Here is a 23,257-nt window from a genome sequence, read left to right on the forward strand (position 1 = left end):
TGGGTAGGGTAGCTGCCTATGAGAAAATATCTTTTAGTTTAGGAGAGAAAGGAGACAAATATATTAGCAAATGGGGGAAATATTTGCAATTTCACTTACTATAAAAGGAGGAGGGGCACACTTGTCTAAGACAGCGACGATGCACATGAGTATAGAATACCTGACAAATGCACCATGTTTATGTAGACAAGAATGTCTCTATGTTTTAATGTAGATTTATTTTTTCGTTTGGTGTTTCCTTTCTGTTTTGGTACTACTTCCCATTATATTCTCGGCTTAGTCTAATTTATCTTTCTATTTTTTATTTTTTATTTATTTTTTGTTATGGTAGAATTTTTCGTTTGTTTAGGTTTACTTATTCTAATGTCTTTATTTTTTATTATTTTTTTTCTGTCTTCCCCCCCATATGGGGGGTATCAGTGTAACCTAGACGTTAGGGGTCCAGGTGTCTATGTTGTCCTTCAGGACTGACCCATGCTGATGCAAAATATGTCATTCATTGTATTGTCCTGAAGTACTGTGTGCAAAAAGAAAAAATATGCAATAAAGTATAAGTCATAAAAAAAATAATAGGGACTCTTTAAGTTATTCGTATATCGAATAACCACTAAACTGTTCAAGCAGACATTAACTCATTCAGCGCCGGGGATTAGTCGGGCCCTGTGGTCGCATTGCCACACCTTAAAATATAGAACTGAGTCACCTTGTTTGTAGAGCTATAACCAGTGGCGGTTTCTCCACTAGGGGCGCTGGGGCGCCGCCCGCCCTGGTAAAGAGAGAGGAGAAGAAGATTTTTTTTTTTATTTATTTTTTTATAGCCCTAGAAATAAAATAAACATGTTTAAAATGAATAATATTTACTCATTTTAAGTATGTTTGTGTTTCCAATGCACAATATAACGTTAATATATCAAATATAAATAATTGTTTTCATTCACAGGAAGTCACTGTCTGAAAGAGAGTAACTATACCTCTCAGGCGAGACGCAGTGTGGGCGTGCACTGGTTTCATCGCTGTATCCGTCGCAGCCAATGAAATAGGTCAAGCAAATAAATTTCACCTATCAGTGCGTAACGCACTGTGCGTTGAAATATGATGTAATATGATGGAAGCCGGGCGCGTTTTCAAGCGATCTAGATCATCTAAGCAAGCAGGGTACTTCTGTCCTTCCTGCTGTGTTGTCAGTCACGCCCCCAGTTCGGACAGTTTGAAAACAAGTAGTACTTGTGGTGCCTAACTTGGCTAACAAGAAGCTATATGGCTAGCTGGATGCAGTGGACATGGACATCAACACAGTCTGGACAGTGGATATACACTTTATCAAGCCCTTCTGCCTGCTGGACAGTGGTGTGTTTCAACTAAACAGTGAGAGTCGCGATATATATATATATATATATCTCTCTCTCTCTCTCTCTCTCTCTCTCTCTCTCTCTCTCTCTGTTAGAGCGATGCTGTGTTGTAGAGAGAGAGAGAGAGAGCGAGAGAGAGCGAGAGCGAGAGCGAGAGCGAGAGCGAGAGCGAGAGCGAGAGCGAGAGCGAGAGCGAGAGAGAGAGAGAGAGAGAGAGAGAGCGAGAGAGAGAGCGAGAGAGAGAGCGAGAGAGAGAGAGAGAGAGAGAGAGAGAGAGAGAGAGAGATGTGCGTGTTTGTGTAGGGCATATTGGAAGCGTGGCTGCATTTGACTGACTGTGAACATATATTGATTGATGGCAATGGTGATAGTTGTACCTACTTAAATATTCGCCAATGCGTGGTACATGTTTGCAAAATGTTTGGTATAGCGCCCCTCATGGAGAAGAATGCACCAGCCGCCACTGGCTATAACTATATTCTATATTATAGCTTTGGATACAATACTATGGCCCATTTGACATCACCCATCTATCGTTCAGTATGTGAGAAAGAATACATTTTTCCATCCATACATTCCCGTGTTATAAGTATGGTTTTAGAGCGGTCTATGGTAATTCATGAAATCCTGAGTTAAAGCTCTATACGCCGATTCCACTATAGACGTTGTCATGTCTTGCCTGTATACGCTATTATCCCGAAATCAAATCTACATCATAGCTATTATGTTCCATCATGAATGCATCAAAGGGGTGGGGGGGGGGGGGGGTCATTTCTGATTATTTGATTGTCAGTAACGGCATTCGCATTGAACACTAAAAACGGCCCGATCGGTATGAAAGCATTGCAGGATCAAGCTAAAATTGACGTCAAATCGCCCTTACCTGTGTCCGAGAGTATTCCAAAAATAATATTCCAATTGTTTGATCGCCATCTGGTATAATTCACCACAACATATGGATCGAAGATATTTGACACGCTTCAATGGAACCGGGAGAACCGCTCCACTCGGCCGACAAGGAAAAGTGAAACCGGAGACCTGGGGCCGTCCAACACAGAGAAAGATACAAGGGTAGAAAGGGTGCTCGATACCGCTGTCTAGCGTGATGCGGCCAGTATTGCACTTTTACATTCTCATGAGGATTCCCCATGTTAACCCCAAGTCTGTGCGCCTGTAATGAATAGAAATATCGAATAAAAGAAATAACGATCAAATAACGTATATACGTGTTGGCGTTCAACAGTTGTCGGACAAACATGTATATAATCGTCGTTGGCGGCCAATGTGTTAAGGAGAAGGGGAAAAATAAACAGCAAAAAACAACCTTTACAGGTGAAAGCCTCAAAGTGAGTATTTAAGAAAATAAATCAAGTCCAAAAAAACAGGACCTCAATAAAGAAGTATTGTAGAAAAAACTAAATAAGCCACAAAGGCACCTCCTAACAGAGTTTATATAAAAAACGTAAATAACAGTAAACCTCCACTAAGGGAGTTTATGTGCTGTAGTGGACAAATGACAGTTCCAAAAGAAACAAAAGAAAACTGTCATGAAAAGAACCACTACAATAAAAGGCTCAGCTTCTATAAAACAAACTGTAAAATAAAGCCAGTAGCCTAAAACAAGAATGGCTACAGAGAAAGGCTAAATGCTGAATAGGGCAGAGATCAGCACTACACTTCAATATAACAAGTCTGACCAGACGGGTAGCCAAAATAAAAGGAAAGGAGAAAGCAGCTAACCCTGCATGACTCAAACTTAAATAGACTCGGCTGCCATAGGCACAGCTGCACTGAATCAGGTGCAATCAAGCCCACACACCTGCCCTACCATGAGGCAATTAACCACAGAGGCCAGTGATGTAACCCTACTCAGTAGGCTATTGTATTACATTATCATCTGATTATAATCTTTAATATAATAACTTTAACTTTATTTGTATAGCACTTTTCATACAGAGGTTGCAGTTCTAGTGTAACCCTACTGTATTACATTATCATCTGATTATAAGATTTACTATGCTAGGGTAACACTGGTATTAAATGAAAAAAAGAATCCTACCAGACTAGGGGATTAAACCAGCAACCTTCTGGTCAGAGGCCCATTTACCTAACATAGGCCATTGCTGCCCTCTCCTGGGTGCACTTTTCTAGTTTCATGATTCCATGCTGTGTGAGCACGTTTTGACATACTGTGGATGTGCTTGTGAATCTGTTAATAAAGTGTTCAATCAATCAATCAATCAGGACCAGAAGCACTGCCTTCAGTTCCAACACATTGATATGTAGGGTGGACAGAGCAGGCTCTCTGCGCTCTCAAAGAGCACCTTCGGGAGGCTGCAATTCGAAACTGGCCCCCGTAAATGTCCGAACACCCTCCCGGCTCCCACCCCTCCTAATGTACATTTCCCTCCCCCTCGCACGTATATTTACTGTTAGGATCTCTATTAACAGTACTGTATATTTGCATATCTTGTATGTCACAAATGTAACAGTACTGTATATCTGTATGTCATAATTCATAAATTAATGGGGGACCCTGATGTAAACAAGACAAAAGTCTTTCTCTGGTCTGCATCCCCTTAACAATTGTGTATTGAGTTGTACTGTAATGTACCCATTCTGCAATCTGTTAATTAAAGTTTTCAATCAATCAATGCCCCTCGTGAGGGAGTCATCACTGAAGACTGTCACATGAGAATAGACACTGCCCATGGGGACACCTCTGATGAGGCTCCGGGTCCTCTTCTTTTATGGCAATAACAACTATAGACAAATTCATTTCGGGACGGTGGTGAAAAAAGTTGGTATGGAGCCCGTATATAAAAATACTGGAAACAAATACTAGTTTGTTTTATAGTTAAAAGGTGCTAGATAACATTCAGCCACTAGGTGTCGCACTAGAGCACCAGCATGTAATTTATCCCATCACCAGGTGCATTCCATGTAGGGAAACGGAAAGTAGGGAGGAGATACATGCACACAACATGTAAACATTAATTTTGGACCTGCAAAAATAAATATACATTTCTAATCAATAATTTATTTGGGGGGAAAAGCAGTACTTTTATTCCACACCCTTTTAAGATCTCTGTAGATGTATTATTTCTTTTATGCATTACTCTACTGTTTTCTTCACCGACAGCATCTGAGTTAGGGTTCTCTCTGCTGCCATCAGCCTAGAACCTCATATGCATCTTTGTTTACACCATTGATTTCTCATATTTCTATATTCAGATCACAATTTATTGCCTATATTTGTCTTTCTACTATTACCCTGCCCATACCTGTACCTCCCCTCCCCCATGCTGCTATGACGCTTGAATTTGATACCAAATAGAATACACTGCTTTTGACTTTTGGAAAATATCTTGCAGACTGAATAGGTGCAGATAGGTTTCTCATCATCCAAAGTGAAATCTGAAAATCGGAGGTTTTGCGTTTTATGGAGTTTATGTAATCTCATATCATCCTAGTCCAGCCAGCAGCAGGGAATAACACTGGCCACTCCTGTGTGAATATATACAGCAGGTTTATTTCACGTAATAACACTGTCCACGCCTGTGTGAATATATACAGCAGGTTTATTTCATGTAATAACACTGTCCACGCTTGTGTGAATATATACAGCAGGTTTATTTCATGTAAAGGAACAGAGAAGGCGACAGAACGTGGAGCAAATAGAAGACAACTCACAGCACAGACGTTTAGACAAGGCAGCGTCCTGAATGAATGACTGAGTGAGTTGATGGGACAGTTCACCTACTGTTCCATCCATTTGAAAGGTACATGAGAACCGCGAGGTCCAGTTATTTCACAATAGGTTGACGGATAAATTACTTCTCATGGTCAAACTGTTTCACAGTTTAAATGTGAAGAGGAGACGTTTGCTGAATTGATTTGAAAAGGTATCCAACAGGTTTTCTTGTGAACAACTTCAACTATTTTCTGTTGCTGTTCCATAAGATCTACAGCCTGAATGTTACCCGTTTCCTCTGGTGTTTCCTAACCTCCGGGTCCAGAGTGGTGACGAGCGCCATCTTTTCATTGACAGGCAGTTTGCTTGTTAACATTCGGAGGAAGATCGCATCTGCGATCAGTTTGAAGAGCACTCTTTCGGTGTTCTACATCACTGCCCAGAGCACTCTGTGTTCTACATCACCGCCCAGAGCACTCTTTCTGTGTTCTACATCACTGCCCAGAGCACTCTGTGTTCTACATCACCGCCCAGAGCACTCTTTCTGTGTTCTACATCACCGCCCAGAGCACTCTTTCTGTGTTCTACATCACCGCCCAGAGCACTCTTTCTGTGTTCTACATCACCGCCCAGAGCACTCTTTCTGTGTTCTACATCACCGCCCAGAGCACTCTTTCTGTGTTCTACATCACCGCCCAGAGCACTCTTTCTGTGTTCTACATCACCGCCCAGAGCACTCTCTGTGTTCTACATCACCGCCCAGAGCACTCTTTCTGTGTTCTACATCACCGCCCAGAGCACTCTCTGTGTTCTACATCACCGCCCAGAGCACTCTCTGTGTTCTACATCACCGCCCAGAGCACTCTCTGTGTTCTACATCACCGCCCACCACTCAGCTGGTGACATGTTCCTGTGACCTCATGCAACTGTGTTTTTCATTGAGACTGGACTGTATTGTATCTGTACTGTATCTGTGTCTGTACTGTATCTGTACTGTAATGTATATGTACTGTATCTGTAATGTACTGTATCAGTGTCTGTACTGATATATATATATATATATAAACCTGTAGGCTACAGCAGGTCTACAGCCTGACCAGGAGAGATCATAATCTGCAGTTCCATGAGTTTAACGCATCGCTAACGAGAAGGTTCTCTCGTTTGGTCGAACCCTATGATTCCCATCGAGCTAGAGAGGAGATGTCTTCCTGTGGGAAGCAATCCGTGGTGCCGGTTTACCTGGAGGTGAACTGAATCCAACCCTGTTATGTAAGAATGAACACATCAAGTACAAAAGTCAGTCTGAAATAGACATATAATTCTAATTTCCTTCAAGAAAATAACCAACATCATCATCATCATCTCAGGTCTCTAATGTGCAACGACAACATAACATCTTAAGTACAAATAGAAAAAGGGGGTCGGGGGGTTTGGTCTCTTTTTTAAATAGATTCTGTGGAGCGTCAGCAGGACGGAGGGAAGGGGGCGGAGCCTCAGTCATCAAGGAAGTCGTCGTCAAGGTTGACGTCTGTGGTGTCGATGTCGTCCAGCTCCATGTTGTCTAGGTCCACTTCTAGATCATCTAGTACCTGTGTGTGAGAGAGAGAGAGAGAGAGAAACAAAGAGAGAGACAAAGAGAGAGACAGAGAGAGAGATACAGAGAGACAGGAGACAGAGAGAGAGCGACAGAGAGAGAGAAAGAGAGAAAGATATATATATATATATATAAAGAGAGAGAGAGAGAGAGAGAGAGAGAGAGAGAGAGAGAGAGAGAGAGAGAAAGACAGAGAAAGACAGAGAAAGAGAGCGACCGACAGAGAGATAGATAAAGAGAATAATAGAAAATTTAAAGGGTGGTACTGGTGCATCTTTATCTGTGATAAGTCACTCACCTCACGATAACAAATGAGATGTTAGATCCAGGAGGAGACATACCTTGTCCTTCTGTTCCTGTGACAAGCTGGCTTCCTCCTCCTCCTCCTCATCTTCCTCCTCCTCCTCCTCTGCAGGAGGAGTGGCCGTGGGTTTGGACTCTGAAGGAGTAACGGCTGCTACTGCTGCAACGGCTGCTACTGCTGCAACAACAGGGGCTGCTACTGCTGCTAGTACTGACATGATAACCCCTGCTGGAGGACTGGACTCCTCAGAGTCATTTGACTGCTGAGAGAGAGAGAGAGGGGGGGGGGGAGAGAGAGAGAGAGAGACAGACAGATGGAGAGAGAGACAGACAGAGTTTATTGCACCAACGATTGCGATCTTTGTAAACATCTGGTGTCCTGCTTTCCTGTCTTAAATGTGAAAAAAAAGTTAAACTTCTTGTTGACTTACATCCCTAAATGCTTTGTGTCAGGAGGCTAAATGATGTCACTCTGGTCTTTGTCTGCCACTTCTCACTAACCCTCTCTTCCTCATCTCACTCACTCTCTTCCTTTAAGCCTTTTAGCCTTAATCTCAATAGAACAAACTATCTTTTGACTAGTGTTTTGGCTAATTTTGTATGGATCCATACTTGTAATAAACGATTATATTGAACTTCAGAAATCGTCTCGTGAACATTATAATTCCGGACAGCAATTAAATATTCATTTTTAATATCAATTAATACGTCTGGGATATAAAATATTAATCATTATGACCGAATGCCTCCTCCATCTGACCGGGTGAGAGGCTCCGCTGACTCATCAAGTTCCATCAGTGTAGGGCTGGGCGATATAACGTTAACGATAATTATCGCGATATATTTTAATAATCGATATCGGGGGAAAAAATATCGAAAACAAAAAATATATATATAAATTTTTTTGTGTGACCTGCAACAGGGCAGTTTTAAAACCAGAGAGGCTGACCCCTATTAATCGATTAGTCGACTAATCGGTCGAAAGGAGCCGTATAAAAAAAAATTAAAAAATATTAATATATATAAATATATATTTTTTTATCATTCTTTCCAAAAGAAAAGAGGCCTAGAAGCGTGGCTAACGCTAATGTCATGCATACCAGAGGCTAACTGCCTACGAAAACAGGCACAGAGGCACTGAAAGAGGATTTCACCCATCTGATGAACACATTAGACTAGACAAATATCAAGATGTATCCATCAGTGGACCAATTGCATGCTTTTGCAGAGCACAAGAAGCATTCAGTCGACTCCTTCAGACATTAAGCACCCCCCACAGCCCAAATGAAATGATAAAAAAGTTAAAAAAAAAAAAAAAAATATATATATATATATATATATTATACTTTTATTTTTAATTTTTTTTAAGTCGACCAATAGTCGACTAGCGGCAAATTTTGGCCAATCCTAGTCGACCATCCAAATCCTTAGTCGGGGACTTGTCTTTCTTGCCTGCAACTTAAAGTAATGGCTTTGCTTGTCCAAATGACAATACTGACCAAATTGAGATTTATTTTTCTCTTGTCCATTTATTTTGTTTGCTTTCTAATTTAAAATACAGTTTGAAACAGTCTGTACACAGTAGGCTATATGTGCTAGCAGAGCTAGACTCCAGTCACTCACGGTGCACATGTGCGGTGGTTTGTCCACCAAAAAAGCGCCAAAAGATAGAAAATAAACTAGCAGAGCCAGAACTGTTCAACTCCCCTGGAGCCACAGCCAGCAGAGAAGCTGGTTTACTTTAGCTTTTAAACCAGCTGCAGCCTGAGAACTGGAGTGTGAGGGGATGTAACACTAAAGATGGCGGCAGCGACAAAGAATTGCTGCAAAATAAACATACATCTGTTGTTTAAAAAGAAATATATAACAATTTCAATAATTATCGATATCGAGTGATATGATAACATTATCATATCGTTATCGCGATATCATTTTTTGCCATACCGCCAAGCCCTACATCAGTGTGTAGTGTAGTTGTAGTGTAGTGTTAGTGTAGTTGTAGTGTTAGTGTAGTTGTAGCAGTGTTTCCCACAGGATTTAGTGAGACTGTGGTGGGTGAACCTCGAACCCTCTAGGGGGGTCTGGGGGCATGCTCCCCCGTAATTTCTTTATTTTTTTGTACATTTTAAAAGTTAAATGCATCAATCTGGTGCACTTTGAGAGCAAAATAAAGAGGCCAGATCTATGATGAACTTTGTGCTCAAAACACAAAATCGACTAGAGCAGTGCTTCCCAATCCTCTCCTCGAAGCACACCAGCTGTTCCATGTATTTGTTAAATTCCACCACCAGCACACCTGATTCAACATAACAAGCCCTTTATTAGTTTAATCAGGTGTGCTGGTGGTGGAATTTAACAAATACATGGAACGGCTGGGGTGCCTGGAGGAGAGGTTTGAGAACCACTGGACTAGAATAGAGCATACATTTGAGCCATCAAAGAACTGAAGCAAAAGTGGTTACCAATGTTCCCTCAATTTTTTTTTTCGGTCCGAGCAAACACTCAAAGCTCCTGAGCAGACATCAGCAACTACCGATACGTCACCTGCCGATTAACCGGTTAGTTGATAAGCGGCGGTTTGTAAAATATCTTGAGAATCTTAATTTCCCTCAATGTCCAACATAAAAATCTATACATTTTGCTGATACGTAGAAATAATACAAAAAGGCATATTATATTCCTTAACACTTTCAATGCCGGAGCTTGGTGCCCCAGAACATGGTTGAATGCCAGCACCCACTTCAATGATAGCGTTGTGAACGCATAAACGATGTCTTAAATTATGGCTATGTGTCTAATCTGGCCGTCGCTTATCAATGACTTGTTTGCAGTCAACATTGTCAAAACGTATTGTTTTTTTTAATCAGTTCATGTCCGTTTTATACCATTTTGAAAAACCCTCGTTTTCTTGAAAGTTTCAGGAAAATATAAAGATTCTGTGATAAACGGCCTTTACTGGAATATTCTGGAATACACAAAAAACGTTGTAATTTTTCGGCCTATTTATGAATCGTTTTCAAATAAACGCTAGATTATCGATAGTATATGTGTATTTATGTACGCTAGAGAAGCAAGCTGAAAAATCTATTCTCTCATTTCCTGATCAGAGCACACACACACACACAGGGCACACGCTGATATCTCTGTGAAAACAGATCCGATTATCCTAAAACTGGTAAAATAGATTCCTTACCTCAGATCAGATGTTCTCCAAAAAGATTATTCCAATTCCTGATCGCCATTCCAAATATCGATCACGTTTATTGATTCAGCGCTGGGTACAGGAAATACCGATTCCACGCTGTTCTGAGGGTCGGCGAAGACTTGGATCTCTCCGGATGGCTTGCCGGATAAGTAAAATGAGGAAACTGGATCCGCCCCCCCCCCCATCAGTCTAATCCAATGGGGTGCAGTTACACAGGGAGAGACGATAGGGGGCGGTATTTTCCCAATGGAGCTCAGAGAGAGGTTGCTGCACTAACGTAAGACTAGATTGATGAAATATGAATTCAAATCGCTAATAATAATAAAAAAAAGACAAACAAACGCTATATGTCGTTGCTGGCATTCAATGGTCGGCATGAACTAACGACATATAGCGTTGTTGGCACTCAAAGTGTTAATCAAATATTTATTTGACCATTGATTGATGATACAGAGCAAAGTCCTTACTTTGGCTGGGGTGGCGGTGTGAGTCGTGTCACTAACTTTTGTCTTTTTAGGAGGCTGACTCGTCATTATTTTTTATTTTCATTATATATTAAGTGAATTATCATGCGACTTCAAGGGTGACCATATTGTGATTTCTTTTTTAAAGAGGACACTCTGCCTTCAGCCTCAAGATACTTAATGATACTGGAAGTTTACTCAAAGATGCCTTATCATTTTAATATTTAAAGTATGCCTCTCGAGTCCTCTGTATGGATATAAAATTATTGTTTATATTATTTTATATAACAAAATAATATCTCTCTATAACCAAAGTTACTCAACATGCTGTATTATGCCTAAAGTAATCTATCTGATAAATCTCAAGAAAATAACTAAATCAACCTATGACAAAATAATATATATTTTCAAGTCTTACTGGACAAAATAAATAACAAGAAAAATATGAAGTAATGTTCTAAATAATACCTCTTCTGTATTAGAAAATCCAGCTTTAAAAAATATATCTTTGTATCTTTTCAATGTAATGTAAATTATAAAACAGTAACCTCACAAAGATACTAATTTAAAAGTGCACTATGCAGTTTCGGATTTGTTTACATTTGCATAACTTGCAATTAGTGTACAAAACTAATTTATTACACACATAATCCTTAGACTGTATCATAAGCATCTTATCAAACCAAAACATCATTTTGAGGCATCAAAATAGTTTTTAATTATTTTCTTTCTCTCTGTATAGCTGCATACTTCAATCAATTCGGTCAACTGAACTGAAAGATCGCCAGCCCCTTTATTAGGCACAGAAACATAATGGCCAAGCTTTGCACGTGTTGCACTCCGCTTCCAATTAGTCTAGACCGGGACGGTAAATTGGGAATTTTCTCTGCAGTTCATCTGTAATGTACATTTTCGCTTTGGCATTGTGAGCAGAATCAATGCTGGTCGAATCTGTCCACTTCCTCATCTGTTGTGTGTGTGAGCGCAGTAGCGACGCCCACAAAGCACTGAAAGCGGGATTCTCTGGGTAACGTCACACGCAACAGGGTACTGTAGTATTCGGTGCAACGCGCCAGTCAATTTAACTACATGCATATTTTACACAAACGTTTCTGTGCGCGACAGATTTCAGATGTGCGCAGGAGCGTTTTGCCATGTGCGCGAGCACGTTAGAGGAAACATTGGTGGTTACCGGTGTTGAACTGGTTTATTTTTTAGAAAAAAAATATATATACTGGATTACTATTACGAATACTACCACTGCCAATACTACTGATACATCCCTATTGGCAAACTTTATATTTAAAAATATAAATTTTAGAAATCTTATATTATTATTTTTGTTTATAATATTTTTTTTTCTTCTGTTCGTTATACAACTGTGCCGGGACAAATTAGACTGTGGCGGGCCTGTGAGAGTGTAATGTGTGAGTAGACTGTGGCGGGCAGTGAGAGAACTCTCCAATCTGTGACGTAAGAGAAGAGAAACAGATGTAGACTGACCTCTGCTGGCGGAGGAGGATAGGTTCCCCTGGGTTCATATCCAATAGCCTCTTCTAGAATATTCCTGTCTTCATTGGGCTGGACAAGAGAAGACAAGACAAGAGAAGACGAGACAAACAGTTAGAGGGGAACATTATTATGGGGAAAAGGGTATTATTAAGGGTCTTTGTATGGATCAAAATCATGTTTAAAACTTTGTTTAAGTCGTATACTTCAGATTATTAAATGTAAGACTCCAGAGGAACCCTGACATAACATCACCTATCACCTGAAGACGGCCATGTTTTAACCTGCTCTGCATATTGAGATTGGCGTCAGCATCGGCCAATAAGGGCGCTGGGATTCCTGGTAATGGTAAAGCCAGGGGAAGCTCACCGTGACTAGAGGGTACTCTCTGGCCGGCCTGGTGTTCCCCAGACAGGTCTCTCTCAGGAAGTACTCTGCAGAAAAGGCCTCTTTCAGACCAGGGAACAGGTTCTCGTACTCCGTAGGGTCTGCCAGAGACTCTGCCGCCTGCAGGACGGACAGTTACATTCAGTCATTCACATTCAGTCATTCAGTCATTTAGCCATTTAGTCATGTAGTCATTTACATTTAGTAATTTACATGTCGTCATTTATATTTAGTCATGTATTCATTTACATGTAGTCATTTACATTTAGTCATGTAGTCATTTTGTCATTTACATTTACATTCAGTCATGTAGTAATTTACATTTACATTCAGTCATGTAGTCATTTACATTCAGTCATGTAGTCATTTACATTTACATTCAGTCATGTAGTCATTTACATTCAGTCATGTAGTCATTTACATTCAGTCATGTAGTCATTTAAATGTCATCATTTACATTTAGTCATGTATTCATTTACATGTAGTAATTTACATTTAGTCATGTAGTAATTTAGTCATTTACATTTATTCATTCAGTCATGTACATTTACATTCAGTCATGTAGTAATTTACATCTACATTCAGTCATGTAGTCATTTACATTTACATTCAGTCATGTAGTAATTTACATTTAGTCATGTAGTCATTTACATTTACATTCAGTCATGTAGTCATTTACATTTACATTCAGTCATGTAGTCATTTACATTTACATTCAGTCATGTAGTCATTTACATTCAGCCATGTAGTCATTTACATTTACATTCAGTCATGTAGTCATTTACATTTACATTCAGTCATGTAGTCATTTACATTTATATTCAGTCATGTAGTCATTTACATTCAGTCATGTAGTCATTTACCTTAGATACTATTGTTACCTTCATACCTTGTATATATATATATATATATATTTGTGTTTAATGTATACAGTATATACATTTCACATTCCAATTATTCACCAGATCTATTCTCCATCCATAGCAACACTTTATCATCACCGACACCCAGTTGGGGGATCCCCTTTGAACAGCCCATCTGAGGTTTCTCTCCTATTGCTAGGTTTTAGTGAGTCGTTCGTTCCTCATCTTCATTGGGGAAAGTCTGGCAGTGTCGCATATTTGGATTTTATGGTGGTTATTGTTTTTGATCCTTTGTGATGTTTCTTCTTGACTTGTACAAGAAGACTTGTACAGCCCATGGGGGCTATTCCCTGTGATCTCGAGCTTTACAAATACATTTGATTTATTTGATTTGGGTACAACTCTGGCAGCTAAGGGTCAGTAACATTGTTTGTCAAACAGTGTTGAACTTGAGTGCTACAGTCTTGAGTGCATAGTAGTAAAGACATATTAGCAGAGTAGGTAGTATCTTCTCTAACTGCAGGAGGAACAGCGTCTGGTTCTGAGACCGCGTACAGACCTTCTGGTTGACCTTGGCCAGGTTCTCTCTCCACAGCTTGACCACCCTGGACACCTGGCTGGGCAGGTAGGTGCGCGCCAGGAATGCCGCCTCCGGCAGCCGGTTGGTCCTGATCAGCAGCTCCAGACACTGATCCAGCCTGGGAGGAGGAGCAAGAGGAGGAGCAAGAGGAGGAGGAGGAGCGGGAGGAGGAGCAAGAGGAGGAGGAGGAGCGGGAGGAGGAGCAAGAGGAGGAGCAAGAGGAGGAGCAAGAGGAGGAGCAAGAGGAGGAGGATGGAGCAGGGGCAAGAGGAGGAGCAGGAGCAGAGGGGGCAGGAGGATAATGTTTCGATTAAAAGACACACCAGGTCTTTCCATAAACACTGGTATAGGGACCAGGGCTTTGACTAAACACTGGCAGGACTGTTCTCTCAGACTACTGACTGACTGCAGGACTGTACTCTCAGACTACTGACTGACCCAGCAGGACTGTACTCTCAAGACTACTGACTGACTGACCCAGCAGGACTGTTCTCTCAAGACTACTGACTGACCCAGCAGGACTGTACTCTCAGACTACTGACTGACCCAGCAGGACTGTACTCTCAGACTACTGACTGACTGACCCAGCAGGACTGTACTCTCAGACTACTGACTGACTGACCCAGCAGGACTGTACTCTCAGACTACTGACTGACCCAGCAGGACTGTACTCTCAGACTACTGACTGACCCAGCAGGACTGTTCTCTCAGACTACTGACTGACTGCAGGACTGTTCTCTCAGACTACTGACTGACTGACTGACTGACTGCAGGACTGTACTCTCAGACTACTGACTGACTGACCCAGCAGGACTGTTCTCTCAAGACTACTGACTGACCCAGCAGGACTGTACTCTCTGACTACTGACTGACCCAGCAGGACTGTACTCTCAGACTACTGACTGACTGACTGACCCAGCAGGACTGTTCTCTCAGACTACTGACTGACCCAGCAGGACTGTACTCTCAGACTACTGACTGACCCAGCAGGACTGTTCTCTCAGACTACTGACTGACTGACTGACACAGCAGGACTGTACTCTCAGACTACTGACTGACCCAGCAAGACTGTACTCTCAGACTACTGACTGACTGACTGACTGACTGACTGACTGCAGGACTGTTCTCTCAGACTACTGACTGACTGACTGACTGACTGACTGCAGGACTGTTCTCTCAGACTACTGACTGACTGACTGACTGACTGACTGCAGGACTGTACTCTCAGACTACTGACTGACTGACCCAGCAGGACTGTTCTCTCAGACTACTGACTGACTGACTGACTGACTGACTGTAGGACTGTTCTCTCAGACTACTGACTGACTGACTGCAGGACTGTACTCTCAGACTACTGACTGACTGACCCAGCAGGACTGTTCTCTCAAGACTACTGACTGACCCAGCAGGACTGTACTCTCAGACTACTGACTGACCCAGCAGGACTGTTCTCTCAGACTACTGACTGACCCAGCAGGACTGTACTCTCTGACTACTGACTGACCCAGCAGGACTGTACTCTCAGACTACTGACTGACTGACTGACCCAGCAGGACTGTTCTCTCAGACTACTGACTGACCCAGCAGGACTGTACTCTCAGACTACTGACTGACCCAGCAGGACTGTTCTCTCAGACTACTGACTGACTGACTGACCCAGCAGGACTGTACTCTCAGACTACTGACTGACCCAGCAAGACTGTACTCTCAGACTACTCACTTCCCCTGCAGGAAGTAGGTCATGAAGGCCACGTTGTTCTTGCCGTCCCGCTCGGCGCCCTCTGCCAGCTTGCCCACCATGGCGGCGTTGCCCGAGGCGGTGGCCAGCAGCAGCAGCCCCCCGTAGTCCTGGGCGTGGTGGAGACACTCCTGGGCCAGACTGAACTGACACTTGCTGATGGCCAGCTCCGCCAGCTGCTTCCACTTCTGCTCCGCCTGAGAAAAGACGCCTTTCAACTTCACCTTTTGTTCCGTTTGTCACATTATAAGGTACGCTGTACGTTACTGTGAAACGCTTGGTTCTGTATGAGCCTCCTGAGATTGTGCTTCATACAGTAAAAACTGTTAAAAATAAAAAAGTAAAAGACCATACACTATACGAAATATACAATATACAAAACTAGAATGTACAAAATGCTAAAGAAAGGTAGAGAGGTAGTGCAAGTTTGTAGGAATAAATATATAGAAATACGGCGTAATGTTTTAAAGTGTTTAAAGTGTCTAAAGTGAGTGAATGTTTAAGGTACAGTACATTGAGAAGAAGTTGTTACAAATGTAACAGTAAAGTTCAATAGTAATATATAATGTACAGGTGATTAAACTGGGTATAAAATATATAAACTAGTACTACTGCGTAATAGTGCTAATCAGATGCATGTACATAGTTGTAGTGTTAATATTAGGGATGTCCCGATCCGATCACGTGATCGATCACGATTTTTTTTTTTTTTACATTTTTTTTTATTCAACAAACATGACCATGTTCACGTCTTAAACTCACACTGAGGCCTTAGTTTTGTTTTTAAATTGCATATCATCATTCATTTATTTATTGTCAAACAGAGCAGAAGAATTTTGCCAAAACAAACCAATAGTATCCAGCTGCAGAACGGCAGACCAGCCACACTCTCAGACCCAAACGCATTTCCTTTGATTTAATTATACATCAAATGATTTATGTCAAGGATTAAAGAAAAAGGCGAAGGCCGGACCAGCACTCTCTCAGATTTAAAAAAAATTGTATTTAATGGCAGCCTATAATACAGACATGTTTCGGAACGTGTTCCTTCTTCAGTGTAATAGGCTAGCAGTGATAGCTTGTAAAAATGGGAGCTATATACCATGAGGGCAGGAAGTGACATCATAGAGGTGAGCTTGGGAATGCCAGTTAACTTTGACCTCCAGAGTAAGGACTTGATAATGTAGCATGTTGAAAACAAATATATACCAGAAACTAAAATAAGCCTATAGCAAACACCAAATTCTATGAGCAAAGAAAACAACAACAGAAATGAAACCTTTCACCATTTGTAAAATAATAGTAATGATAATATACTCATGATAATAAAAGTAACTTGTAGGAAACAGGATCACAACTTTTTTCATTCATTCCCTTTGGTACAATGCCATTAATCAAATGAATATAGTAACCTGTCTCCCCCTCTAGAGAGCATTGTAGATTAACAAGTCCCTTAAACAATAAGAATGCATCAGGAGAAATAGAGAGATACGGTACACCCTTAAGAGAGGACAAAGTGGAGCTAATCACTCAAATGTACACTTGCAATGTCAGTAATGGTGTAAATCTCCGGGGCCGATGAACTTTTCTTGCATCATCAAATAAAACAAATTTAAATCTGAGAGTGCTGGTCCGGCCTTCGCCTTTTTCTTCATAATGTTTGGGATTTCAGCACCCAGTGTTAGATACTGAGAGCGCGGTCTAACTTGACTTTTATGTCAAGGATTGCAATGCCTCGCTTGAATGAAGTTAACTTTTCACCTGAATAACGTCAACATTCAGGGTGAATGTAATGTGAGAATTTGGGATAAAAAAAAAAAAAAAATTGTCGTTGATCGGATCGGGAAAGATCAGTATCGGTAGATACTAAAAATCACATGATCGGGATTGGATCGGGAGCAAAAAATGTGATCGGGACATCCCTAGTTAATATGTACAGTGATACAGGTATAAAGACACTATGGTAGTAAATCATAATAATAATTATGTGGATAGCTATATAAACGGTACAAATAAATGGAACCTCCCTCCCCTGTGTTACCAAGCCTCATGGACCATGGAGGTCTCAGACCCCAGCTAGCAGTATGTTACCTCAGCCTCCAGCTAGCAGTGTGTTACCTCAGCCTCCAGCTAGCAGTGTGTTACCTCGCTCAGACCCCAGCTAGCAGTGTGTTACCTCGCTCAGACCCCAGCTAGCAGTGTGTTACCTCAGACCCCAGCTAGCAGTGTGTTACCTCAGCCTCCAGCTAGCAGTGTGTTACCTCAGACCCCAGCTAGCAGTGTGTTACCTCAGCCTCCAGCTAGCAGTGTGTTACCTCAGACCCCAGCTAGCAGTGTGTTACCTCAGACCCCAGCTAGCAGTGTGTTACCTCAGCCTCCAGCTAGCAGTGTGTTACCTCAGACCCCAGCTAGCAGTGTGTTACCTCAGCCTCCAGCTAGCAGTGTGTTACCTCAGCCCCCAGCTAGCAGTGTGTTACCTCAGCCTCCAGCTAGCAGTGTGTTACCTCAGCCTCCAGCTAGCAGTGTGTTACCTCAGACCCCAGCTAGCAGTGTGTTACCTCAGCCTCCAGCTAGCAGTGTGTTACCTCAGCCTCCAGCTAGCAGTGTGTTACCTCAGACTCAGACCCCAGCTAGCAGTGTGTTACCTCAGACCCCAGCTAGAAGTGTTACCTCAGCCTCCAGCTAGCAGTGTGTTACCTCAGCCTCCAGCTAGCAGTGTGTTACCTCAGACTAGGGGTGGACGGTATAAACGGTATGAATTTGCTCTACGGTATGGATTTTGACTATACCTTGTAAACGGTAGAGCAGCTCTAAAATAGCAATGACGTCATGTAACCACAGCGCGACTATTTCACTCGCATTTGCCCCTAAAAATAGATAGAATTAGTCATAGATAATAGATATGTGCAAACTGGAAAAAGTTATTTAGGAGGCTTCGCGCAGTGGGCGTGTCAACACGCAATTGTCATTTCATAATAAACACATATCACTGCGGCGCACAGCAAGTTTCAATTTCAGTTCCTGGCATTTTTAACCAGTGGAGAAAGGTAAGAGATTTCCCTATCGTTTTTCTTATATGAATTATTCTACGTTAATAAAACATACCTGGTGATCAACTAGTTTGCTGTGAACATTATGATATGTGTGTAGTGTTCTGATAACAACGGCTGGGCAGCGGGAGCTGGATGCTGGATTTTGCGAGAAGCATGCAGCTGCAGAGCCGCAGAGCTGGACAGCTGTGCCTGCACAGTGCAATACTCCAATTCAGCCGTTGGGTGGGGGGCGCTGTTGAGCGGGCCTGTGACCGGACCTGAAAGCGCCCCTGCTCTGCGGCTCTGCAGTTGCATACTATTGGGATTCGTTGGGAGCAGCACGGAGTCTCGACTCGGGACTTATTTTATTTGGAATATAATGACTGTATACGCAAAAGTAGCCTAGTTTTAAGTTAAAATATTATAAATCTACATGCCTTGAGGATGTCACTCTTTATATAGCCTGCCTATCAGGCAAAAAAAAACTGATACCGTGATATATACCGTTACGTCTATGCTTCAAATTATACCGTGATATAAATTTTAGACCATACCGTCCACCCCTACCTCAGCCTCCAGCTAGCAGTGTGTTACCTCAGACCCCAGCTAGCAGTGTGTTACCTCAGACCCCAGCTAGCGGTGTGTTACCTCAGCCTCCAGCTAGCAGTGTGTTACCTCAGCCTCCAGCTAGCAGTGTGTTACCTCAGACCCCAGCTAGCGGTGTGTTACCTCAGCCTCCAGCTAGCAGTGTGTTACCTCAGCCTCCAGCTAGCAGTGTGTTACCTCAGACCCCAGCTAGCAGTGTGTTACCTCAGCCTCCAGCTAGCAGTGTGTTACCTCAGACCCCAGCTAGCAGTGTGTTACCTCAGACCCCAGCTAGCAGTGTTACCTCAGCCTCCAGCTAGCAGTGCGTTACCTCTAGGGATGGGTACCGAATTCGGTTCTTTTGAGGTACCGAACCGAAACACGTCGGTACTACAGAGTATCGATTCAAGTGAGATACCGAAAAAAAAAAAATCTTTTTTTTTTTACCTTTTTTCTTTTCATGTCAACGTTCACACGCACAATATATGCTTACCTAAGATTTGACTTGATTCAACAACAAAGCAGTTGGAGCAATGGCAAGCCGAAAACGGTCGAAATTGTAGTTATTTGAAGTTAGGATTTTTTTTTCACGACTGAGGTAGGTAAATACATTTTTTTTTAGACTAAAGTACAGAAAAAAGGTACCGTTGGGTACCGGTATCTATTCACAGGTACCGTATCGGTTCAAATGTGAAAGGTACCCATCCCTAGTTACCTCAGACCCCAGCTAGCAGTGTGTTACCTCAGCCTCCACGGCCAGCTGGTAGGCTATCTTCAGTTCCCCCAGCTGCAGAGCCAACTCGAACCTGTGCTCTGGGTCTGTGGAGACGGCCAGCGCCTGCTGCTTGAAGCCCTGTGGGAGCAGAACAACACTCAGTCAGTAATGTTGTCTCAGATCCACTTCTGTTCTTAGGACACACACACACACACAATTTGATGTCTCGCTCCGTGGATATAATGCTGCACAGCAATATAATATTTCGGTTTCATTACCTCCACATTCCTCATTGCCTCCATATTTTTATTTTACTTGGTTAGACCTTTGGTGCGCCTTGAGATTCTGGTTAGAGTTTTGGTGCGCCTTGAGATTCTGGTTAGAGTTTTGGTGCGCCTTGAGAGTCTGGTTAGAGTTTTGGTGCGCCTTGAGATTCTGGTTAGAGTTTTGGTGTGCCTTGAGATTCTGGTTAGAGTTTTGGTGCGCCTTGAGATTCTGGTTATATTTATATTTCCCCTTGTTTTTACCGGCACCTACTGTGTAGTAGTGTATTGAGAGGAGACCCTATTAACTGTTACACCGCTGAAAGGCATGCTGGGTACAGCTCGCTAGCTAGCCAGGTAGCATAGCAGTCTGTTAACAGCTGGGAGAACAGAAAAGAAAGATGAAGAAAGAGAGACCAGAGATGTTACATTGTAGCAACGTTTTGTACGTTTGCCATGTTGTTTCACTAAGTTCACATGTTTCAAGCATCAGTGATGTAACGTTCAAATTAATGCTTTTGTTCCCGGAAATAAGCGAACCTGGTCCGCTAGCGTTTACACTGCCTACTTGCTCATTTTCAAAGTTAATTATATGTTTTACTTTTTCTACTGTAATATAATTGTATTGCCTATACTAATGTCTTCTACTATTACCATGCCCATACCTGTACCCCCCCCCCCCCCTTCCTGCTATGACGCCTGAATTTCCACCAAGGAGATCAATAAAGGAATATATCCTCTTATCTTAGCTGTTAGCAATGACAGCAGCCAGCAAGCTCGCTGGTTGAATTGTCTCACGTTTGCTATTAAGCTTGTATAGGTATAGCTATATGTTCAGGACTTTAACATGTCTATTTTATCATGTCTATCTTTATTACGTGTTTATTATGACTATTTTATCATTTAGTATTTATTTTAGCATTTCACTGTATGCCCTGGTATGCATGTGACAAATAAACCTCTTGAATCTTGAAGCTAAAAACAAACTCATACGTTAACGTGGAAGCTCGATTTCCCGATGAGTATTGGACTAGTTCCCAGTGACTATGGAATAGTAATTGTGATACACAGACAGACCTGCTTCTCCAGGAAGTGAGCCACCCGGGTCCTCTGCTCCTTGGGGATGGTGGGCAGCACCTTGTCTGCCATGCCGAAGTCCCGCCTCATCACCGCCGTCTGGTACTCCAGGACCGAGACCAGCAGGGAGTAACTGACGATGGTCAGCTCCTTGTCTCCCAGGTACACACGGTTGTCATTGGGGATGTATCCCAGCAGGTACATGGTCCTGGAGGGGGCAGAACCACACAGGTTACAGGGTGAACTACGCCCAGGGGGTCCTCTGGAGGGGGCAGAACCACACAGGTTACAGGGTGAACTACGCCCAGGCGGTCCTCTGGAGGGGGCAGAACCACACAGGTTACAGGGTGAACTACACCCAGGGGGTCCTCTGGAGGGGGCAGAACCACACAGGTTACAGGGTGAACTACGCCCAGGCGGTCCTCTGGAGGGGGCAGAACCACACAGGTTACAGGGTGAACTACGCCCAGGCGGTCCTCTGGAGGGGGCAGAACCACACAGGTTACAGGGTGAACTACGCCCAGGCGGTCCTCTGGAGGGGGCAGAACCACACAGGTTACAGGGTGAACTACGCCCAGGCGGTCCTCCATGCTGCATGTGGGTTTATTGGAAAATTCTGTTTCACCAAAAGATTTTTATGTTTTGTTAACATTCCAATTTTTTTTTATCCACTTTTTCTCCTTATTTTCTATTTTTCTCCCATCCCAATTTCGTATCGCCAATTCTCCCCTCCCCTGTCTTGAACGTTGCTAGACTATGCCTCCCACTGGTCGGCTGTAGTGAGGATAGAAGCCTTGCATCACTCCGGTACACGAGGAGGCAGCCTGTCGCATCTTTTCACCTGTACAGCGCGGACTCTCAGTGGGTACGTGTGGGAGGCTCACGCTGCCCCCGATACTTCCTGTCTCTGCTGTACAGGCGTCACCCGACCGACCTGTAGGAGTCGCTGGCCACAACGTCCAATCCCACCCATCGACTTTCCACCCGCTACCTCTGCCAATTGAGATAGTATGACGACTGGCCCAAGCCGCAGGCAACGCTGACTCGGGGAGTCGAGACCGGAGTCTCTTGCATTGGTGACGAGCGCAATCTCCGCTACGCCACCCGGCCGCCTACATTCCAATTTTTTTAAACTAAATTGATAACTAACCCTAAATTACTATCTAGTGGTTCTGTATCTATTGGTTCTGTATCTATTGGTTCTGTATCTAGTGGTTCTGTATCTAGTGGTTCAGTATCTAGTGGTTCTGTATCTAGTGGTTCTGTATCTAGTGGTTCAGTATCTAGTGGTTCTGTATCTAGTGGTTCTGTATCTAGTGGTTCTGTATCTAGTGGTTCTGTATTGCCATACCTGTCCAGGTGAGCGATGGTGACGATCTCTCCTCCCACAAAGTAGTTGAGTCTGTTGACAGAGCTGGTGTAGATGAAGCAGTCTCCCACCCACAGCCCGGTCTTCACTATCTCCTGGATCTCCCCCTGGACCTGCTCACAGCACATGGACAGAAGGTCACAACATGTGTTTTGCATCCCCTAGATAGCTATGAATCCTGCCTTCTTAAAGGGGACCTATTGTCTGTCATTTTACGGTGTGTTGCATTGTTCTTACAGAATGAGGGGTTGTCTCAACACTGAGAACATGTTAAATGTGTACATTGTTGTTACAGAATGAGGGGTTGTCTCAACACTGAGAACATGTTAAATATGTACATTGTTGTTACAGAATGAGGGGTTGTCTCAACACTGAGAACATGTTACATATGTACATTGAGCCTTTTCTGCAGTTCAGTTGTGACAAGAACCCTCCTTCTTGAAACCAGCCATTCAGAATTGCAGCCATAATCACTGTAGGTGTGCATGAAGATATCTTGATAAAAAGGCACGTGTACAAGATGGCGGCTC

General features: G+C 42.7%; 1 protein-coding gene across 2 annotated transcripts in view; it reads right to left on the reverse strand.

Moving 5' to 3' along the window:
- Positions 1 to 4,963: 4,963 nt before the first annotated feature.
- The window catches only part of copb2 (COPI coat complex subunit beta 2), a 45,541-nt gene continuing 27,247 nt past the window's right edge, over positions 4,964 to 23,257 (reverse strand). The window contains exons 14-22 of one of the 2 annotated variants that reach the window (XM_084326866.1): positions 22,710 to 22,840; positions 21,359 to 21,566; positions 20,046 to 20,156; positions 15,669 to 15,883; positions 13,928 to 14,066; positions 12,488 to 12,625; positions 12,113 to 12,190; positions 6,979 to 7,200; positions 4,964 to 6,632 (exon numbers count right to left, since the gene is read on the reverse strand). In XM_084326866.1, the coding sequence (XP_084182992.1) occupies positions 6,537 to 6,632; positions 6,979 to 7,200; positions 12,113 to 12,190; positions 12,488 to 12,625; positions 13,928 to 14,066; positions 15,669 to 15,883; positions 20,046 to 20,156; positions 21,359 to 21,566; positions 22,710 to 22,840 (1,338 nt within the window). In that variant the 3' untranslated portion in view covers positions 4,964 to 6,536. Of the gene's footprint in view, positions 6,633 to 6,978; positions 7,204 to 12,112; positions 12,191 to 12,487; positions 12,626 to 13,927; positions 14,067 to 15,668; positions 15,884 to 20,045; positions 20,157 to 21,358; positions 21,567 to 22,709; positions 22,841 to 23,257 lie in introns of both variants that reach the window. The other variant, XM_084326865.1, reaches the window with a different exon arrangement.

The sequence above is a fragment of the Notolepis coatsorum genome (genome assembly GCF_963971535.1).
Source record: "Notolepis coatsorum genome assembly, chromosome: 13".
In the NCBI taxonomy this organism is placed as follows: domain Eukaryota; kingdom Metazoa; phylum Chordata; class Actinopteri; order Aulopiformes; family Paralepididae; genus Notolepis; species Notolepis coatsorum.